Source organism: Bidens hawaiensis, unplaced genomic scaffold, assembly GCF_021521415.1.
Source record: "Bidens hawaiensis isolate Kalapana, Puna unplaced genomic scaffold, B.hawaiensis_p1.1 tig00017464_1, whole genome shotgun sequence".
NCBI lineage: Eukaryota > Viridiplantae > Streptophyta > Magnoliopsida > Asterales > Asteraceae > Bidens > Bidens hawaiensis.
This window is the reverse complement of record NW_027492642.1, coordinates 455,377-472,220: the sequence shown is the minus strand read 5'-3', so window position 1 is coordinate 472,220 and position 16,844 is coordinate 455,377. Positions and strand designations below refer to the sequence as shown.

General features: G+C 35.7%; 1 protein-coding gene across 1 annotated transcript; it reads left to right on the top strand.

Moving 5' to 3' along the window:
* Positions 1-10,423: 10,423 nt before the first annotated feature.
* Positions 10,424-15,798, top strand: LOC143553973 (uncharacterized). Its single transcript, XM_077043850.1, has 5 exons — positions 10,424-10,671; positions 10,753-10,844; positions 10,921-11,044; positions 11,122-11,229; positions 15,457-15,798. The coding sequence occupies exons 1-5, from the start codon at positions 10,519-10,521 to the stop codon at positions 15,796-15,798; spliced, it is 819 nt and encodes a 272-aa protein (XP_076899965.1). The 5' UTR covers positions 10,424-10,518.
* The last annotated feature ends 1,046 nt before the right edge of the window (positions 15,799-16,844 follow it).

Below are 16,844 nucleotides of genomic sequence, written 5' to 3'. Positions count from 1 at the left end.
GAAGCTTAACTTCGCTGAACACTCAACCTCGCTGCTTCCTAACTTCGCCTCTTAACTTCGCTTCACAGTAACTTCGCTTAAACCCTATAAGTTCGCTTAAACCCTACGTAAGTTGACGGAAACTTCGCTTGATGAACACGAGGTTTTGCAGGTTTTAGTTGGGTGTATTGCGAGGTATGTGAAGGTGTTTTGGGGTATATTTGATGGTGGAAGATGGGCAAGACACAAAAAATAGGTGTTTCAACGTAAATTGTTCCGCGAATAGTCGAACGGAACGATCTTAACACCCGTGTGATAATCCCGAACCACACAATCACGAGCAAATGCTCTGATACCAACTGTAGGATCCCAGCCGGATCACACAGGAATATCTCGTAGTACAAGGGTGCGGAATCCCCACGTAATACGATACGAGTGTAAGATAAATTATGCGTTGAATCGGTAAAGTATAACACATGGAACAATACTAATAAACTCGATTATATTGCAAAGCTTCAACACGTGATATCAATAATCACTAACACATGTTCTGCCGTCCAAAAACTCTTTTTCAAACAAACCTAAGCCGAAGTATATATAGACTTTGACAACTTCGCCTAACATACTAGGCGAAGTTGTCTAACTTCGCTATTCCCAAGTTCGCTAACATACATGGCGAACTTACATAAAACAATATTCAAACAAAAACGAAACAAACTAAAACGATTACAGACACATGAAAAACACGAGATACTGAACTACTGACATCATGCACCAACAGTTTCTTCTTCAGAAAGAAACGTCTATACTGAGTTTCTTCTTCAAGAAGAACATTAATTTAATTATAATCTTTGAATACTATATTTCTTAATAATAAAGAAATACTATTTTAATTATACCCCTTGTATATACTTGCTTACGTTATTTAAGAAGAAACAATCTTTTGACTATAACCTTTGCTTAAGAAAAGTTATATAATACTAAATTGTAATCAAGGTTCGTCTATATCTCCGACTATGGTCTTAAGCCATTTATAATAATGAAATAATAACTTAGGCAGAACCCCTACCTCGCACAGGTATTCAGAGTTAGATATTCCTAAGTTTATATGGGCAACACTTCTACTCTATGTACGTTTATTGAGGCATCTTGATCAACCTTCCTTGGCACGCAAATCGAGGCGATGTTTAGGTGTTGCCGGGTCGTGCACGTACTTCAAGGCGGAATACCGGGTTACTTTTGGGTGGCACTCATTCCGAGGAAAGAGGAAACGCCGGGTATTGATACGGTTTACGAGGTGATATTTGTCGGGTCGGTGGCACGCAAAACGGTGTAGAGAGAGAAAGTAACTTAGAGAGAGTGTGGGAATGTGTGTGTGAGAATAAGCACGTGGCCTCCCCTTTTATAGCTGAAACTGAGTCCCATCGCGATACGCAATGGGCTCTTCTTTAAACGTGTCGCATATCGCGATGCCCACTTTTCTTAGATCACGCCACGTGTCGCACGTGGCCTGCCTTACCTGCAACGTGTCACCTGGGTGTGACACGTGTCCCTGAGTCATAACGGACCATCGCGATACACGATGGCCGTGTTCTTGGACTCATCGCGTATCACGATGGGTTCTTGGATATTATTTTTCATTTTTGGTCCTTTGTCTTTTATTGGTTGTCATGTCTAGGTCTAAATCTCGTTATCCAAAAATACTAAGGCGGTTCTCAAGCGGCGATGCGAGCGTGCGAAGTGCAAAGTGCGCCATCAAAGTGCCACATTGCGCTCAACGCCCTTCGCCGTCTCCCTTGGCCTCGTCCTCGTTCGTGCGCGTCGGGTGCGAACACTTGGTGCATGTTTAACATAAAAGAATATAACTATGGAAATTCTATCTCTTATAAATAGCTTCCATTTATTTACCACTTTCCATGTGGGATGGATTCCATTTCCTTATTTTTACCCAAGTGGAATGCTTCCACTTTCTTACATCTTTTCATGTGGGATGGAGTTTCTTTTTCTTATTTCCTTCATCTGGGATGACTTATCTTATATATTTATTTCCTTATCTTATTTTCTTATTATTTATCTTGAAAATATTTTTCTCATTACTTGTCTTTGAGATTATTATTGATCCTTTAACTTTATTAATTTTTCAAATTTGGACCAAAATTTTGAGGATGTTTCAATAGGGATGATGTAAAGTGATTGATTATAAATAATAGAATCATCCAAAAGTTCATACTTGATTTTGTTGAAAATGGACAATACTTGAATCATGAAACTATATTATTCTAAAATAGAATAAGAACCCTTTATTGAAAAGTATTTTGGCTTGTTATGAAATTACTAAATAGGGTGAAGATCTGGACTTTTAAATTATTTAATAATATTTGCACAAAAAATAACAAATTTAATTAGTAACATTGTTAATAAACTTAGAATATGAACTAGGAACTTAAAACTCGATTAAACGTGTCTTGTGTATTTATATGATCAAAATTGGAATTTATGGTGAATTATGTGTTATTATATGTGTAATTAGTTCATAAGATGATTAGTGTATACTTATTCAACTTATTTGACATGTTGGTAACGTTAACGGTCGAAAAATCGGCTTTTTAAACGAAACCGACACAACTATTAGGGACTGTTTTAGAACAGCCCCTAAAGTGGTATAATACTCATGTATAAAATAATATAATACATGGGAAAATGACAAGATGATAAAATTTAGTCATAAACAGTTCGTGTCGCGAAAACCGACACGAAAACGTTAAAAAATTGCTATTCTAAGAAAATATTAACAAGAATGAAAATAATATATTTTTACAATGTAACTTATAAAACTTGACTAATATATATATAAGAAACAAGTATTTCATGATTTAAAAGTTACATTTTACACAAAAAAACAAAACGAGTCATTTCTAAACATAAAACCGACAAAACCGACAAGAATTATGAAAAATAAAAGATTAATATTTTATTAAGACTTTCCAGCAACTGAAACTTAAAATATATTTATATTTTAGTTGATTATTAATTGACTTAGTTATTTAATAGTTAACGCGAAACCGAACTATGTATACTCGTTAACTTAATAGGAACTTATTTGCTTATGTGCTTGTGTGGACATTAGATTAGGATTACTAAAGTAAAAGGATGATATAAAAACTAAACTAAGTTTTATAAACAAAACGTGTACTAATATAAGACACGAGATTTTGAAACGACAGGCTGCAAACCATGAGTTTCTCTATCGAACCCCCTCGTTTTTAACTGGAATTGTTTTTAAATGTTATTATAATTGTTTTGGGGGGAAAATCATATTCTTTAAATTACATATCGATCTCATTAAAGACATTTTAATTTACAAACTGTGTCAAACGCGGGATGATCTAGTTGGCTAGATAACGGTTAACCCTAGAAAGGGACACAGAACTATGGGTAGATCTATCGGGGTGACGCCCCCCACTTCCATCGCGTTGGGTTAGAAGTGGGCGTATTTTGAGTATGGTATGTGTTAGGTTATCAACTATGATAGTCATACGTAATGTTGTATTCTTTGCTTGTCTACAACAACATTTAAGAAGTAAAATGCCTATTGTTTTTGTGATGTAATGACAGTAGATCATTACACACGGGTTTGTGTTATAATGGCGGTAAACCATTATACACGGGATGTTTTTGATATAATCCGGGGTGTAGTGACGATTACACACGAATTGATATTGGATATAATGACAAAAGATCATTATATGGATGTTGTTTTCGATATATATATACTACTTTTATTATAAAGGGAAACTCACTAACATATAGTGTTGACCATTATTTTAATATGCTTTTAAGGTAAGTGAAGGTTTCGAGGAGGCATGGAAAGGAGGGTGGGTCATGTTTGAATAATGTTAAAATAAGACCGTGCGATTAGGGGTGTTCAAGAAATCCGAAATCCGAAAAAATCCGAAATCCGAACCGAAACCAAAACCCAAATAAACCGATCCGAATTATTATTCGGATATTTGGATCGGATCAATCCAAATATCCGAATAACTAATTCGGATTCGGATCGGATTCGGATATGGAATTTTAAAAAATTCGGATTGTTCGGATTATTCGGATATCCGTTTAATCCGAATAAAAACATGTTTTTAGTGGTATTTTCCAGTTTTGTATATTTATTAGACTATTATTTGAAGTTTAAACTTTAAATTTGTGTTAAGAGTAATTCGTATTTTTCGTTTTGTATGTTTATTGTGATTTTAAACTATTAAATGTTAAGAACAAAAAAATATGAAAATTTTTTAGGTTTATTTCGGTTTATTCGGATAATTTCGGATTATTCGGATATTATCCGAATCCGATCCGAATTGAATTCGGATAGATTCAGATCAGATAGGAATATTCTTAATTCGGATCGGATCGGATTTCGGATAGGGTCCAAAAATTTTCAAATCCGAATAACCCGAATCGAATAACCCGAATAATCCGTTATCCGATCCGATGAACACCCCTACGTGCGATGACACGTGTATAAAAACTCTGATGTTGTAATATATATTTTCTTTAATGAAAGATAATCTTTTATTATTAATTATTCTATTGTTATTGGCTATCGGCATCTGTCATAACCAGAACGACTTAAGTTAAGTCTTCCGCTGTTTTAAGTTAAGAATTTCGGGGTGTGACATGGTTTGTTCAATTACGCAACTTTAATACCGATTTTGAATTTATTGCAAATGGATACCTCACTTTTCTAAAACTTGCAATTTTAGTACTTTTTTTAACTTCGTCTATTTTACCTGTTAAGTCAGGGGTACAATGGTAAATTCATTATTTTTTTTTCTTTTTCTTTTTTCCTCTTTTCTCCCCCGTCTTCTACCTCATTTTTCCTCTTCTTTCACCACTCTCTCTCTCTCTCTCTACATCTTCCCCACCACCACCACCTCTCTCTCTCTTGATTCGGTCACCATTTTCGGTGAGATACCACAACATCTCCATTTAAATCCACAACTACCCCATTTAAAAAACCTACTGCCGAAACCCCCCCCCCCCCACCACCACCATCTATCACCATCCAACCTTATACAACCATCACAAAATCAACCGCCACCACCCCCAGCCTTCCAGTACCACCACATCCCATCCCCCACTTGCAGTACCTACACAATTACCATGAAACAACCACAACAAACCAGAAAACCACCGTTGACTTGTCACCGCTAACCCTAGCACCGCCCACCAGACCTGTCGCCACCAACCCTACCCTTACCACCAATAACATCTTATGAGAATGCAAAAGAATTTCAAGTAAACTCTCATTCTGCAACCTAAATCCAGTGTTGTGTATTGGATTTTTGGGGTTTGGATTTGGGGATTTAGGGTGTGCTTGGATTTAAGAAAAATATTTTTTAAAGAGAAAAGTGGAAAGATTGAGTAGAAGACGAAGAGAAGAGGAAAAACGAAAAAGAAAAAAAATAATATTGAATTTACCACAGTACCCCTAAATTAACGGGTAAAATAGACGGAGTTAAAAAAAGTACTAAATTGCAAGTTTTAAAAAGGTGAGGTATCCATTTGCAATAAATTCAAAATCAATACGAAAGTTTCGTAATTGAATAAACCACAGGTACTAAAATGACACTTACCTATAAATAAAATAATAAATCAAATATGTCCATCTAGGGTTTAAAAACGAATTAATGAAAATTATACGTAAATTATATATTTCAGTATTTAGAAAATCAAGTTCAAGCTACACGCTTTGCGGCAGCTCGAACTTGTTTCGCGAAGTAACCCTAACGTCTTCGTTGGTTACCTCACGCGAAATCCTACAGGATCTAAACCCTCTCTCGAGAGCTTCTTTAAACTAGCACGTTGCGGCAAGGACACGATGAATCGTCGGTATTGGTTCGGTTTTTCAGGATCGTCCATAGGGATGGCGAAATAAAGCTAGAGCTTTAGGCCTCCACTTCTAAGGCCTATAATTTTCCAAACAAAATTATTATATATAACATTTTACAACTTTGGTGCCGCAAAGTTCCCATTTGGCTACTTTGCGGCACCGAATTGGTGGATTTTTATTTGTTTTTTTTCTATTTATTTTTAGTTTTTGTTTTGTTTTAGTTTCGGCATGTAATTAACATAACGAAAAACTAACCGAATGTCAATTTTCTTTTTGTTTTTCTATTATTTTGTTTTAGTTAAGAAACCGTGACGAAAACGACCGAATTCGCCTAGACTCATCGCGTTTTGTTTTAGTTCCGGTACCATAACGAAAACCGACCGAATGCTGATGTTTTTTTAGTTCAGGTATCGTAACGAACATGACAAAAACCAACGAATTCGCATTGACTCACCGTCTCAACGTCCGGTTGATAACGGTCAGGTTTTACCAATGACCGTGTTTTACCAACCGTCGCCACGTCATTGGCCCACCTCAATTTTTATAGTTTTTTGGTCTTAGTTCCGATACAATAATACACGTAATTTACGCCATCAACGCATGGGTTTTACCATCGCTCGGGTTTTACCAACCTGCCCGGCACAACGCGCCGGGAAGAACACTAGTTAATAATTAAACATTTGTAATATGGGATTTGGATTAATGTGTGTAATTTAAGCTACGTTTAAACTGAATTAGGTCCGAAAATGAATGAGAAACTGCATTACTTCTGTATTTGCAAAAAAAATAATTACATCTTGAATTTTTAGTAAAAGAAAGATAACTTCTTTACAACAAGGTATCGTTCTTAAATGGTCAATGTAAAAAATAAGTTTTGAAGTTGATTTTTATAATTTTGATGGCCAAAGTCTAAAGGCAAAAAGTTAGGTTGCCAAAATATAAAAAATAAAAGTAAGTTTAGAAACCAAAGTATAAAAGATAAAAGTAAATTTGATGACGAACTATAGTTTAAATGATAAAAGTTGATGGCCAAATATAAAAGATAAAGGTTAGTTATCAAATTATAAAAGCAAAAATTAATTTTTAATATAAACAAGTTTATGTGATGAAAGTTAGAATTATAAACGCGATTATCTCGGTAGGTTGGGATTTTTTTCTTTAAATATGTGTTGTTTAACTTAATTAATTCATTTAAGCTCATTTTTATAAAAAAAAAAGAAAAAGAAATGATAAGCTGTCCATTTAAAAGTTTAAGTGTTTTAACCACTAAAAGAATGATTGCCATGTGAAAATGATATGAATTATTATTTTTTACTTTTTTTGGTAAGCTAGAAAAAGCCGAAATAAAATAAAAATGGTAATGAGTAGCGATGGGGTGGTGGTGGGGGCGGCGAACAGTAATGTTGGTGGCGGGTGGTGGTGAGTGGCGGGTGGTGGTGAGTGGCGGTGATGGCCGAGAGCGATGGTTGGTGGTGGCGGTGGTGGGCGGCGAGCAGTAATGGTGGTGGTTGTTGGTGGCGGTGGCGATGAGCATGAGCGATTGTTGGTGGCGACAGGTGGCGGTGGTAAGCGGCGGGTGGTGGTGGTGATGGCCAGGAGCGATGGGTGGTGGTGACGGGCGGGAGCGATGGGTGGGGGTGGGGGTGGCGGTGGCAGGTGGTGGTGATGACTGGTGGTGGTGAGTGGTAGCGGGCGGTGGTGGTGGTGGTGGTGGTGAGAGAGCAATTGGTAGTAGTGGTTGGAGGGTGGTGAAGGTGATATAGCGTGAAAGAAGAATGAAATGTAAAAAAAACACAAGAGGGTGAGATGAAATGAATTTGAAGTGTTTTAGAGGGAATGGAATGAACATGGTAATTGATAACTCCATTCCATTGACCAACCAAGCACATTTTTTCATTCAATCATAATGGTCTATTCCATTACGCCTCTCAATCATGCATATCAAACGCTACCTTAATCTTTCAAATAAAGAATTTAATCACACAAATTCACACTTCTTTTGAAACGAAAAAAACACAAAAATCGAACCATGTTTATATTTCTTAAAACAAAAAATCAAGCTCATTTGTGATAACTTGTGGTTATTGAATTAAACGATGACTAATGAAATAATTGAGGTTGTTGGGAGTAGACCTATGGGATGTTTGGTAAAACTAGCTGGTGACTGTTAGTTTTTTAGATATATTTAGATATTTAATAAAGCAGCTGAAGATTTTAATAAAATATATAAAATGACTAAAATAGGCGTAACTAAAAAAATTATTTAACTAATTTAAAATACTAAAAGTTGTGCATAAGAGATTTATCACTACAAGAACCTTGAATTTGATACTATGGATTCATTTCAATTATTCTTAAGGTTTCTTATAAATTTTTTATATATTTTCTCTACTACGTTTTTATCTGAAATTAATCAATAATTCGGTTCACATTAAGTCGGCCTGCATAAGGTGAGTCCGTCTTGGATAACATGTATATAGTGAAGTTGGGTGTAATTTAACAAAAGTCAAATGTTGGTCATCTGAAGTTTCAAAGATAAGTGAGTTAAGGCCTAAAACTAAGTTTAGCTGAGCAGTGGGTGGCACCACTCTCTGCCACCTCATCCGTTTTAACAGCGTTAGTGTGTGACACAAAACCACAGCAACCCTGAACCCCCCACACCAATCAAACTATCCACTCATCTTTTTATAAGAATAATATTTAATTATAAATGTTTTTTTACTAAACCTTTAGCCGCTTTTAAGTGAATGTCCAATGCACGCGTGTTGGTAATGTGACGGTACTTTTAATTAACTAACCCCGAAGGGGGGGGGGGAAGTTTTTCCCAACCAATCAAACTATCCATTCACCTTTTTTATAAAAGACAAAGATTCAATAATAAATGTTTTTTATTAACCCATAATGTATTTTTCAATGAATTGTTAGTGAATGTTCAATGCCTACGTGGCAGTGATGTAATGATACTTGTAGTATCTAAAAATCCCTTCACTATACTTGGTCTAACTTCTAACGATTCTTTGTCTGCTCTTTTACTTTATAATATAGTTGATCGAAAGAAATTCCTTGTTAATTTTTATTCATCTATTAAACGGATGAATACAAACTAATTTCCGTCGTCAAACATTTTTAAAATGTCCCTACCACTCAAAAATATGAATTTTAATTTTTAATTTATTTTATATTTTTTATTGTTACAAAAAAAACCTAAAAAGTTAAATCCATTCCCATTCATATTCGTCTTCCAGCCTGCTACTAAACATTCACAAATTCTGCAAATGACAAGGTCAAACCGTCAGTCAAAGAAGCGATCAAAAACCCTCAAACGAAAACGTAAGCAATTTCCTCTTAATTCCGAACATTATTTACTCTTCTGTATTTTACTTATAACCATCCCAGTTAAAATCAGGGCTAAATGTAAACCCAACAACATCATCAGCCCAAAGGTTAACAAGTACTGGCTGCAAAGGTACAGCTTATTCTCTAGGTACGATGAAGGCATCAAAATGGACGAAGAAGGATGGTTCTCCGTCACGCCGGAGGAAATTGCCGTCCGCCACGCGCAGCGGAGCGTCGGCGGTGGAGTCGTTGTCGATTGCGTTGCTGGGATGGGTGGTAATTCCATTCAGTTTGCTGCACTGTAAGTTTGACTTTTTCTGGTCAACTATTGATAATTTGCTACCTTGAAGGTTTGAAAATTTAAAATTCAACATGATTGGGGTTTGGAATAAACGGGTTCGGGTCAATTTTGGATCAAGCCCAATGGCGGATTGACCCGTTTAGCCCATTTATTGTTTATTTTGTTTTTTTTTTAATGTGTTGTATGCAATGAATTAAATTGGTTTGGTGTATTGTTCCAAAATTTAAAACAAGAAAGAAAATTAACATAAGATTTTATAATCAAAATGTAATTCTTTTATATAAGTTTGCGTTTTTTTTGTTGTGAAAATATAAATTTAAAGTACTAGTATGTGAAAAAATTTTAAAAATAAAAAACTTTCTGGTCAAACGGGCCGTGTTCGGGTCAACCTATGACTATGCGGGTCGTGTTCAAATTCACGTGTTTGACACGATTTCCGTGTTCGTGCCATTTACCACCTTTGTGTTTAGAAAAAAGGAGGTTGAAATTTAACACGAAAATTCGCGAGTTCAGGTTTGGTATAGCTGGGTTTGGGTCAGTTTCGGGTAGAACTCGTTTAGCTGGGTTTGGGTCAACCAGGCAGGTTTGAACGTTGACCCGTTTAAGCTATTTATTGTTTAGTTTATTTTTCAAAAATGTGTTTTGTCCAGTAAATTAAATTGGTTCGGTATGTTATACCAAAATTTAAAGCAAGAAAGAAAATTAACATAAGATTTTATAATTAGAATGCAATTCTTTACTACAAATTTGTATTTTGTTGTAAAAATGTAAAAAAATACTAGTATGTGGAAAAAATTTAAAAATTAAAAACTTTCCGGTCAAACGGGTCGTCGTGTTTGGGTCAACCCGTGGCGACTATTCAGGTCGTCTTCGGTTATGTTTCTAACACAATTTTCGTGTTTGGGTTCGTTTTCGTGTTGGTTTGGACCCGCCAATCCTCAAACACAACCTGTTTAACATCCCAAGGTGAATTATAATAGTTTTTGTTGCCGGTTATAATATACTTTAAATGTTCATAATTTGTAGGGGATATCATGTTATTGCCATAGATATTGATCCTAAAAAAGTTGAGATGGCATCAAACAATTCAAAGATTTATGGTGTGGATAGCTATATTGATTTCATAGTTGGAGACTTTTTGCAACTAGCACCATCTCTAAAGGTATTATTATTTGTCACTTATAAGTTGTTATGTCATAACATTATATTATGAAACTACATCATTTCGCATGTCTATTGTTAGGGAAATGTAGCATTTCTTTCGCCACCATGGGGAGGTCCATCGTATAAGACGACTGAGAATTTTACTCTCGACTTACTGAAGCCAGTGGACGGGTAAACCATATATTTCTTTTATATTTTTTTATATCATTAAATGTTTCTATTTCATTTAATTGCGGTTTATATACAGGTACACATTGTTTCAAGTGGCTCAAACAATAACTCCAAATATAATGATGTTTCTGCCCCGAAATGTGGACGTTTGTCAAGTTGAACAACTCTCTTGGCTATCTTCTCCACCTTTAAATGTTGAGGTTATATATTTATCTGTATCTTTAGTTTCATAGGGGATTTGTGGAGAGTAATTTATAACTGGTTTGAAAAATTTCAGATTGAAGAAAATTATGTACGGGGATTTTTAAAGGGTGTAACGGCTTATTTTGGTAAAACTGCATATTGGGGTGTAGCTCAGGAAACAAGTTCGGTTCATATCTGCGAGGTTTAACTTTTAAGGCATGATGTATTCGGCGGCAGGGACTGAGTGCCTTATTTCTGGATGAGTTTTTGTACATGATGATATTAGGATTATAGGATCCGGTGTTTATTAATCAGATTGCAAAAATAGTATTTATCGTTTGGGGATAGGCTTTTGGTAATCGTTTAGAATGGCTAAACGCGTTTATATAGTATTAATAGTGTGGCCATTTTGTCACATATTAAAATTATGGGTGTTTATAAACCGTTAAAATCGACCAAAGTAAATTGGCCGGTTCCATGAAATTCAACCGGCCGCTATTTAACTTTTATAATTACTTTATGTACATAAAGGAGGAGAAGAAGGAAGTCATGTACACATAGATTAGTTCTGGATGTGAAAACTAACACAAGCTTGGGGAACAATAAGATAATAATGAAAGATACGAGCTCCAAGTAAAACATTAGTTTCCAACATGTCAATTTAGACAGGCTCGAACCAACGAGTCAAAATGGGTCAATCCAAACACATTTTAGTACAGACATGTTATGACCTGAAGCAAAGTGATACTTTAATAAGACAGGTTAAGCAAATGGTACTTTAATAAGACAATTTGGTTTGATCCGAGCTTATCTTTACTTGAACCAGTTTTGTTCCAAAGACGCCAACCAATTCTGAAATCTGAATCGACCCCTGACCAGCCTCGCCCATTTTAACAGGATTACTTTTGACCCATTAAGTGGATTGGTAGTCCATAGTATAAGCCTTGGCTTCGTATTTATGAAACTTTGTTATCTGATTATTAACCTTATATGCAGTGCTATTGTTGTTTACGTGACGCCTGATTTGAAAATTACATACATGGACGTTTTCAACTAATTTGGATGTAATATTTGGTAATGGGGGAAAAATGTGGTGGAACTTAAGGATAAAAAGTAACGTAAAAGAAGTTTTGTTTATGGTTGAAGGAAGTTTCACACAAAACGACTTGTATCCTTCTTCCGATTAAAATCCTTAAAACATTACTTTGGAATTCGGTATAAAATGTAACGCCGTTAAGTCATTTTTAACGGGGGACCATTGGGAGCCAACTTTTTAAAATTTGGATCATTAGTGATGTGTATAGATTATTATCGGCAAATACCATTCAATATGGATTATTAAAATCCGATAAACCTTTGTTTATTAACTTCGATTAAAATCTTTCATCATAAGACCATCGCTTTTCATCTTCCCCAATTAACCCTTATATCAGTCGCTGGTGTTTTTAGACATTGAATAATGCTTCTAGTAATCATCAAGTTATAAGCTAGGAGTGCTACTTGAAGGAAACTAAAGGTTGTCCATCGTACTAGGATAGGATGTGATAACTAATTAAAATCATCATGCTATAGTGTAAAATTGATACAATTCAACGACCTTAATCCTGAAACAAACAATCATTCAATGGGTCGAGGGGATTGTGAACCTAGATGATGCATTAAATATTCAAAAAATTACAAATTATAATCGTTAAGTATTCGGTCAACTATTGAAGAAAAAGACGCCTTAGAAGACCGCAGTTCTACTTCTAAAGTAAAGTTTAGAATTTTAAACTTCATATAATTCTGAAGAACTTTTCAAAAAGATATTTCACCCAAAATTTAAAAGTTCTGGGAAGCTTATGATTTTTTCATGGTTTAGTCTTTTCAAGTTGCACATAGGATCTTAACTTCACCAACATACACTTCTTTATCAACTTATGTCCAACATTCTTGAAGCTCTGTCACAACATATAGGCAACTAAGCTGATTGCATCAAAGAATGTTTAAAAAGAAAAAAGGAATGTCAAACTATGAAATCTAGCTGACGCTAGGGGTATTCACTGTCCGGTTTTGACGGTTTTTAGGTCAACCGTAAACCAAATAATAATTATTTTTGATTAAATCAAACCGTTGAAACTTAAAACCGAACTGTGCCTAACGGTTTGGTTTCATGGGTTAAGCTTTATCGGCCTTTTAATAAAATAATTACCGAATTTAAATAAAAAGACTGTCAGATAAAATGAGCTACCAAAAACACTCGGGTGTCGTGAATTATTCAAACTAAAATGGATGTTCTCAATATGCTTACAATCTTGAAAGAGCATGTATCATTTTGTCTTTAAAATTTGTAAATAGGCCCTAAACAAACAAATGGAAAACCTAGCCCAGGAATCTAATACAAAATCTCCGATGGATTAACATATTTGATGGTTCATCGGTAAATTGTTCGTTCCAAATCAATGAAATACAAACTTTCCCCGGTAAATGTCCATCGATACGTAACGTCTATCAGTTTGACCATAAACAACAATTATTTCGGTAATTAAAGGATAGTGAGGGAAACAAAAAAAAAGGTGTGTACCCGAGTTTTTTTCTTGAAAGGAAAGGGACGGGAAGGACACAATATAAAGTGCGTTCCTTAGTTTCATTAATGAAAAAAAAAAGGAAAAGAAAGGAAGAAGAATTAAAGAATAAAATGGAAGGAGATTGTTTCCTTCCGAAATGGAAAGAATTGGGAAGAAAGGAAAAGAGACGGGGAGAATGGAAAAGAAAATGGTAGAAAGGAAAGGAAATGCTTTCTTTTCCTTCGTTAAATGAATTCGAGAACACAACAAGGAATTTCTAACTATTTTATTTAGTTTGAATTTTTTATTATTTATATTGTAAGTTTAGCTGAGGCCCATCAGATTTTATAAGTAGTTGTCTGGCGATGACACTCCATTATTTGGTAATGTATCCAACTGTATTACAAGGAAGGAGATGACATGATATATGTGGTTTCTGTAAGGCCCATTTCTAGTTTAGTCTTTTGTATTTGTATCTTGTATTTTGTTTATGTTATGTTAGCATGTTAAACTTTTGATTATGTATGTTTGGGCCCAAGGCCATATGTATTTGAGCCCATTGGGCCGTATATAATGAAAGATGTGCATGAGTACACACACAATATATGAGGTGTGTGTAACTCATACACATAACAACTTTTGGCAAAAACCATATCTACTAACTTAAAAACTCTCTCTTCTCTTCTCTTACTCACGGAAATAAACACACAAACAAGATCCGAGATCTCGGTCCTAACTAGTTATTTCCGCTAACTAGTGTAGAGGTTGATCCAAGATAACTAGTAATAGTTTTTGTGTTGTTAGATTCGGTTAAGGGACCTACAATTGATATCAGAGCTTTCGGGCTCTACTAGTTGTAGTCTTGGGTCACAACCTTAGATTTTGGTCTTGTTTGTGTTAAAGATGGATTTTCAAGAGTTATTGTGGGTTACGGGTTACTCTAAGCTACAAAACTGTTCATAAAGTTCATAATCTTCAAGTGTTCAAGCCCTGTGTTCAAATTTGTGTGCTCACAGTACAAGAAATTTGGGTTAAAGAGGTTAAAAATATTCAAAAAGTGGTGTTTGAAAGTGTGAAAACATTGGTTTTTGTGAAGATCCATAAAGGGCCAAGGTTGATAGAAGTGACATTCACCAAAAAAGATTTCTTGGAAAAAGGTGGCAGGAAAGTACACACTGTACCTTCCTAAAGTACAGACTCTATTCGAATCGAGTGTCTATTCGAATCGAATCACCATTTGATTTGAATACAAACTGTAATCTAATCGAACTCAAGTTTAATCGAATTGAATCAAGTCAGCATATTCGAATCGAGTGTCTATTCGAATCGAACCACCATTCGATTCGAATACAAACTACAATCTAATCGTATCTCCAGAGCAATCGAATCGAATCCAGATTACACTCTAATCGAATCAAATCCTTATCGAATCTAATACCCATTCGATTCGAATAGTCCATTCGATTAGATTATTATCTTATTCGATTAGACTCGTCTATTCGATTAGATTATTTAGTCATTCGATTGATTTATACTTAACCATCTTCCCTGAATCTGCTTGTTCATTCAATTACCTTATATTCAATTACTTTACATTCAAGTACACTCCATTCGAATACCTTGTACTTGTGATTTTCAGCAGAACCCAGTTGTGTTTATGTTGATCTTAAAGTTGTTTGAGCAATGGCCAATCCAAACTCAGAAGTTAGTAACGAAACTGTAAGGAGTTGTGTGATGTTTGAAAACGAAGCCGGGACTACAACGAAGCCTCCAAAGCTAATGACTTGGGAAAATGACTTTGAAGAATTCAAGTGGAGATTTCAAAACTACCTTAAAATCATTGACTATAATCTCCTTAGACCATTTGACAAGGTCCATATCAGCCCACAACTTCCACTCCTGATGGTGATGTTCCAAAACGTGTAGCTGATTATGATGAAACTGATAGAAGGATGCTCAATGAAGACAATAGGGCCTTCGATGTTCTTACTGTGTGCCTCTCACGTGAAATTGCACTAACCTTGAGGGATTACACCACAACTAAGGGTCTTTGGGATGCATTGGTAAACAAGTTTGAAGGAAACTTGGAAATGAAAAAAAGCAAGAAGGGAATGTTGAAGGGAGAATTCAACATGCTCAATTATGTACAAGGAGAATCAATTGCTAGCCTCATTCAGAGATTTGAAACCTTGATTACCAAGATCGAAAGTGCTGGCATTGGATGATCAGGTTGAAATTAATGACAAGTTGCTCAATTCCCTTCCTTATGCCTAGAACAGTAGTGTGATAACAATCACGAGAACCACAAATCTTTAGATCACCACCCTTGCTGACTTGACCTCCATTATCAAGTCATTTGAAAGGATGAAAAATTAAGGATGGGTAATCACATTAGTTCTCTTACTAAAGCTGGAATAACTACTGGATCGGGTGTAAGCACAACATTCATAAGTCAAGCTCATCCTGCTGCTCACACTGCTAATTCTACTTTCAAGACCACTGCCGTACCTAAAGCATCATCCAGCTCAAGCTCCTTTCAAAATGCAGTCGACAAAGCCGTTGCACAAGCCTTAAAGGCTCATGGGATCAAAGCATCAACCAACAATCAAGCTTACTCTGCTCCTCAAACCATCTTACCGGATGACTCCAATGTGGCAATGTTTCATTCCTTTATGGCAAGCCACGAGGAGTTATTACAAGGAAAGTTGCTCCCTCCTTCCTTTGAGCAAGGATATCTTCCCGAGATCAACAAGAAGGATCTCAAGAAATAGACATCAAGTACCAGATGGCTATGGCTGTTCACCGAGCTACAAACTTCATGAAAAAGTATGGGAAGAATAACTTCAAGGATGCTGATGGGAAAAACATTAGGTTTGAGAAGGACAAGCTGCGCTGTTACAACTGCAACGAACCAGGTCATTTTTCTAGAGAATGCACAAATCCACCGATGGCTGTGAATGACATCAAGATCACATAATAAAGGTGCTAAAATATCCGACAAGAGGCACGTTCCAAGTTACTACTCGAAGCAAAAAGTCCCAAGAATCGGTCAAGGAAGTGGATCCAAGGGAAGCCTCGAGTCGAGCTCAAAGGCCATGATCACAAGAACTGTTGAATCAACTCAACCAGATTGGGAGGATGACCAATTTGAGGAGTTGAAGAATCCTCCGACCTTTGCTGGAATGGCCTTTACTGATCAAACAAGCACCTCATCAAGCACTGCTGATGGAACACCTACACCTGCCTTTCTCATTCCCGAGGTACACACAGA

What these genes read in the sequence shown, in the direction of transcription:
- LOC143553973 (XM_077043850.1), top strand. Translation starts at nt 10,519, where the DNA reads ATGTTCATAATTTGTAGGGGATATCATGTTATTGCCATAGATATTGAT. An exon ending in AACTAGCACCATCTCTAAAG is followed by an intron (nt 10,672 to 10,752) that starts GTATTATTATTT and finishes GTCTATTGTTAG; the next exon opens with GGAAATGTAGCATTTCTTTC. An exon ending in TTACTGAAGCCAGTGGACGG is followed by an intron (nt 10,845 to 10,920) that starts GTAAACCATATA and finishes GTTTATATACAG; the next exon opens with GTACACATTGTTTCAAGTGG.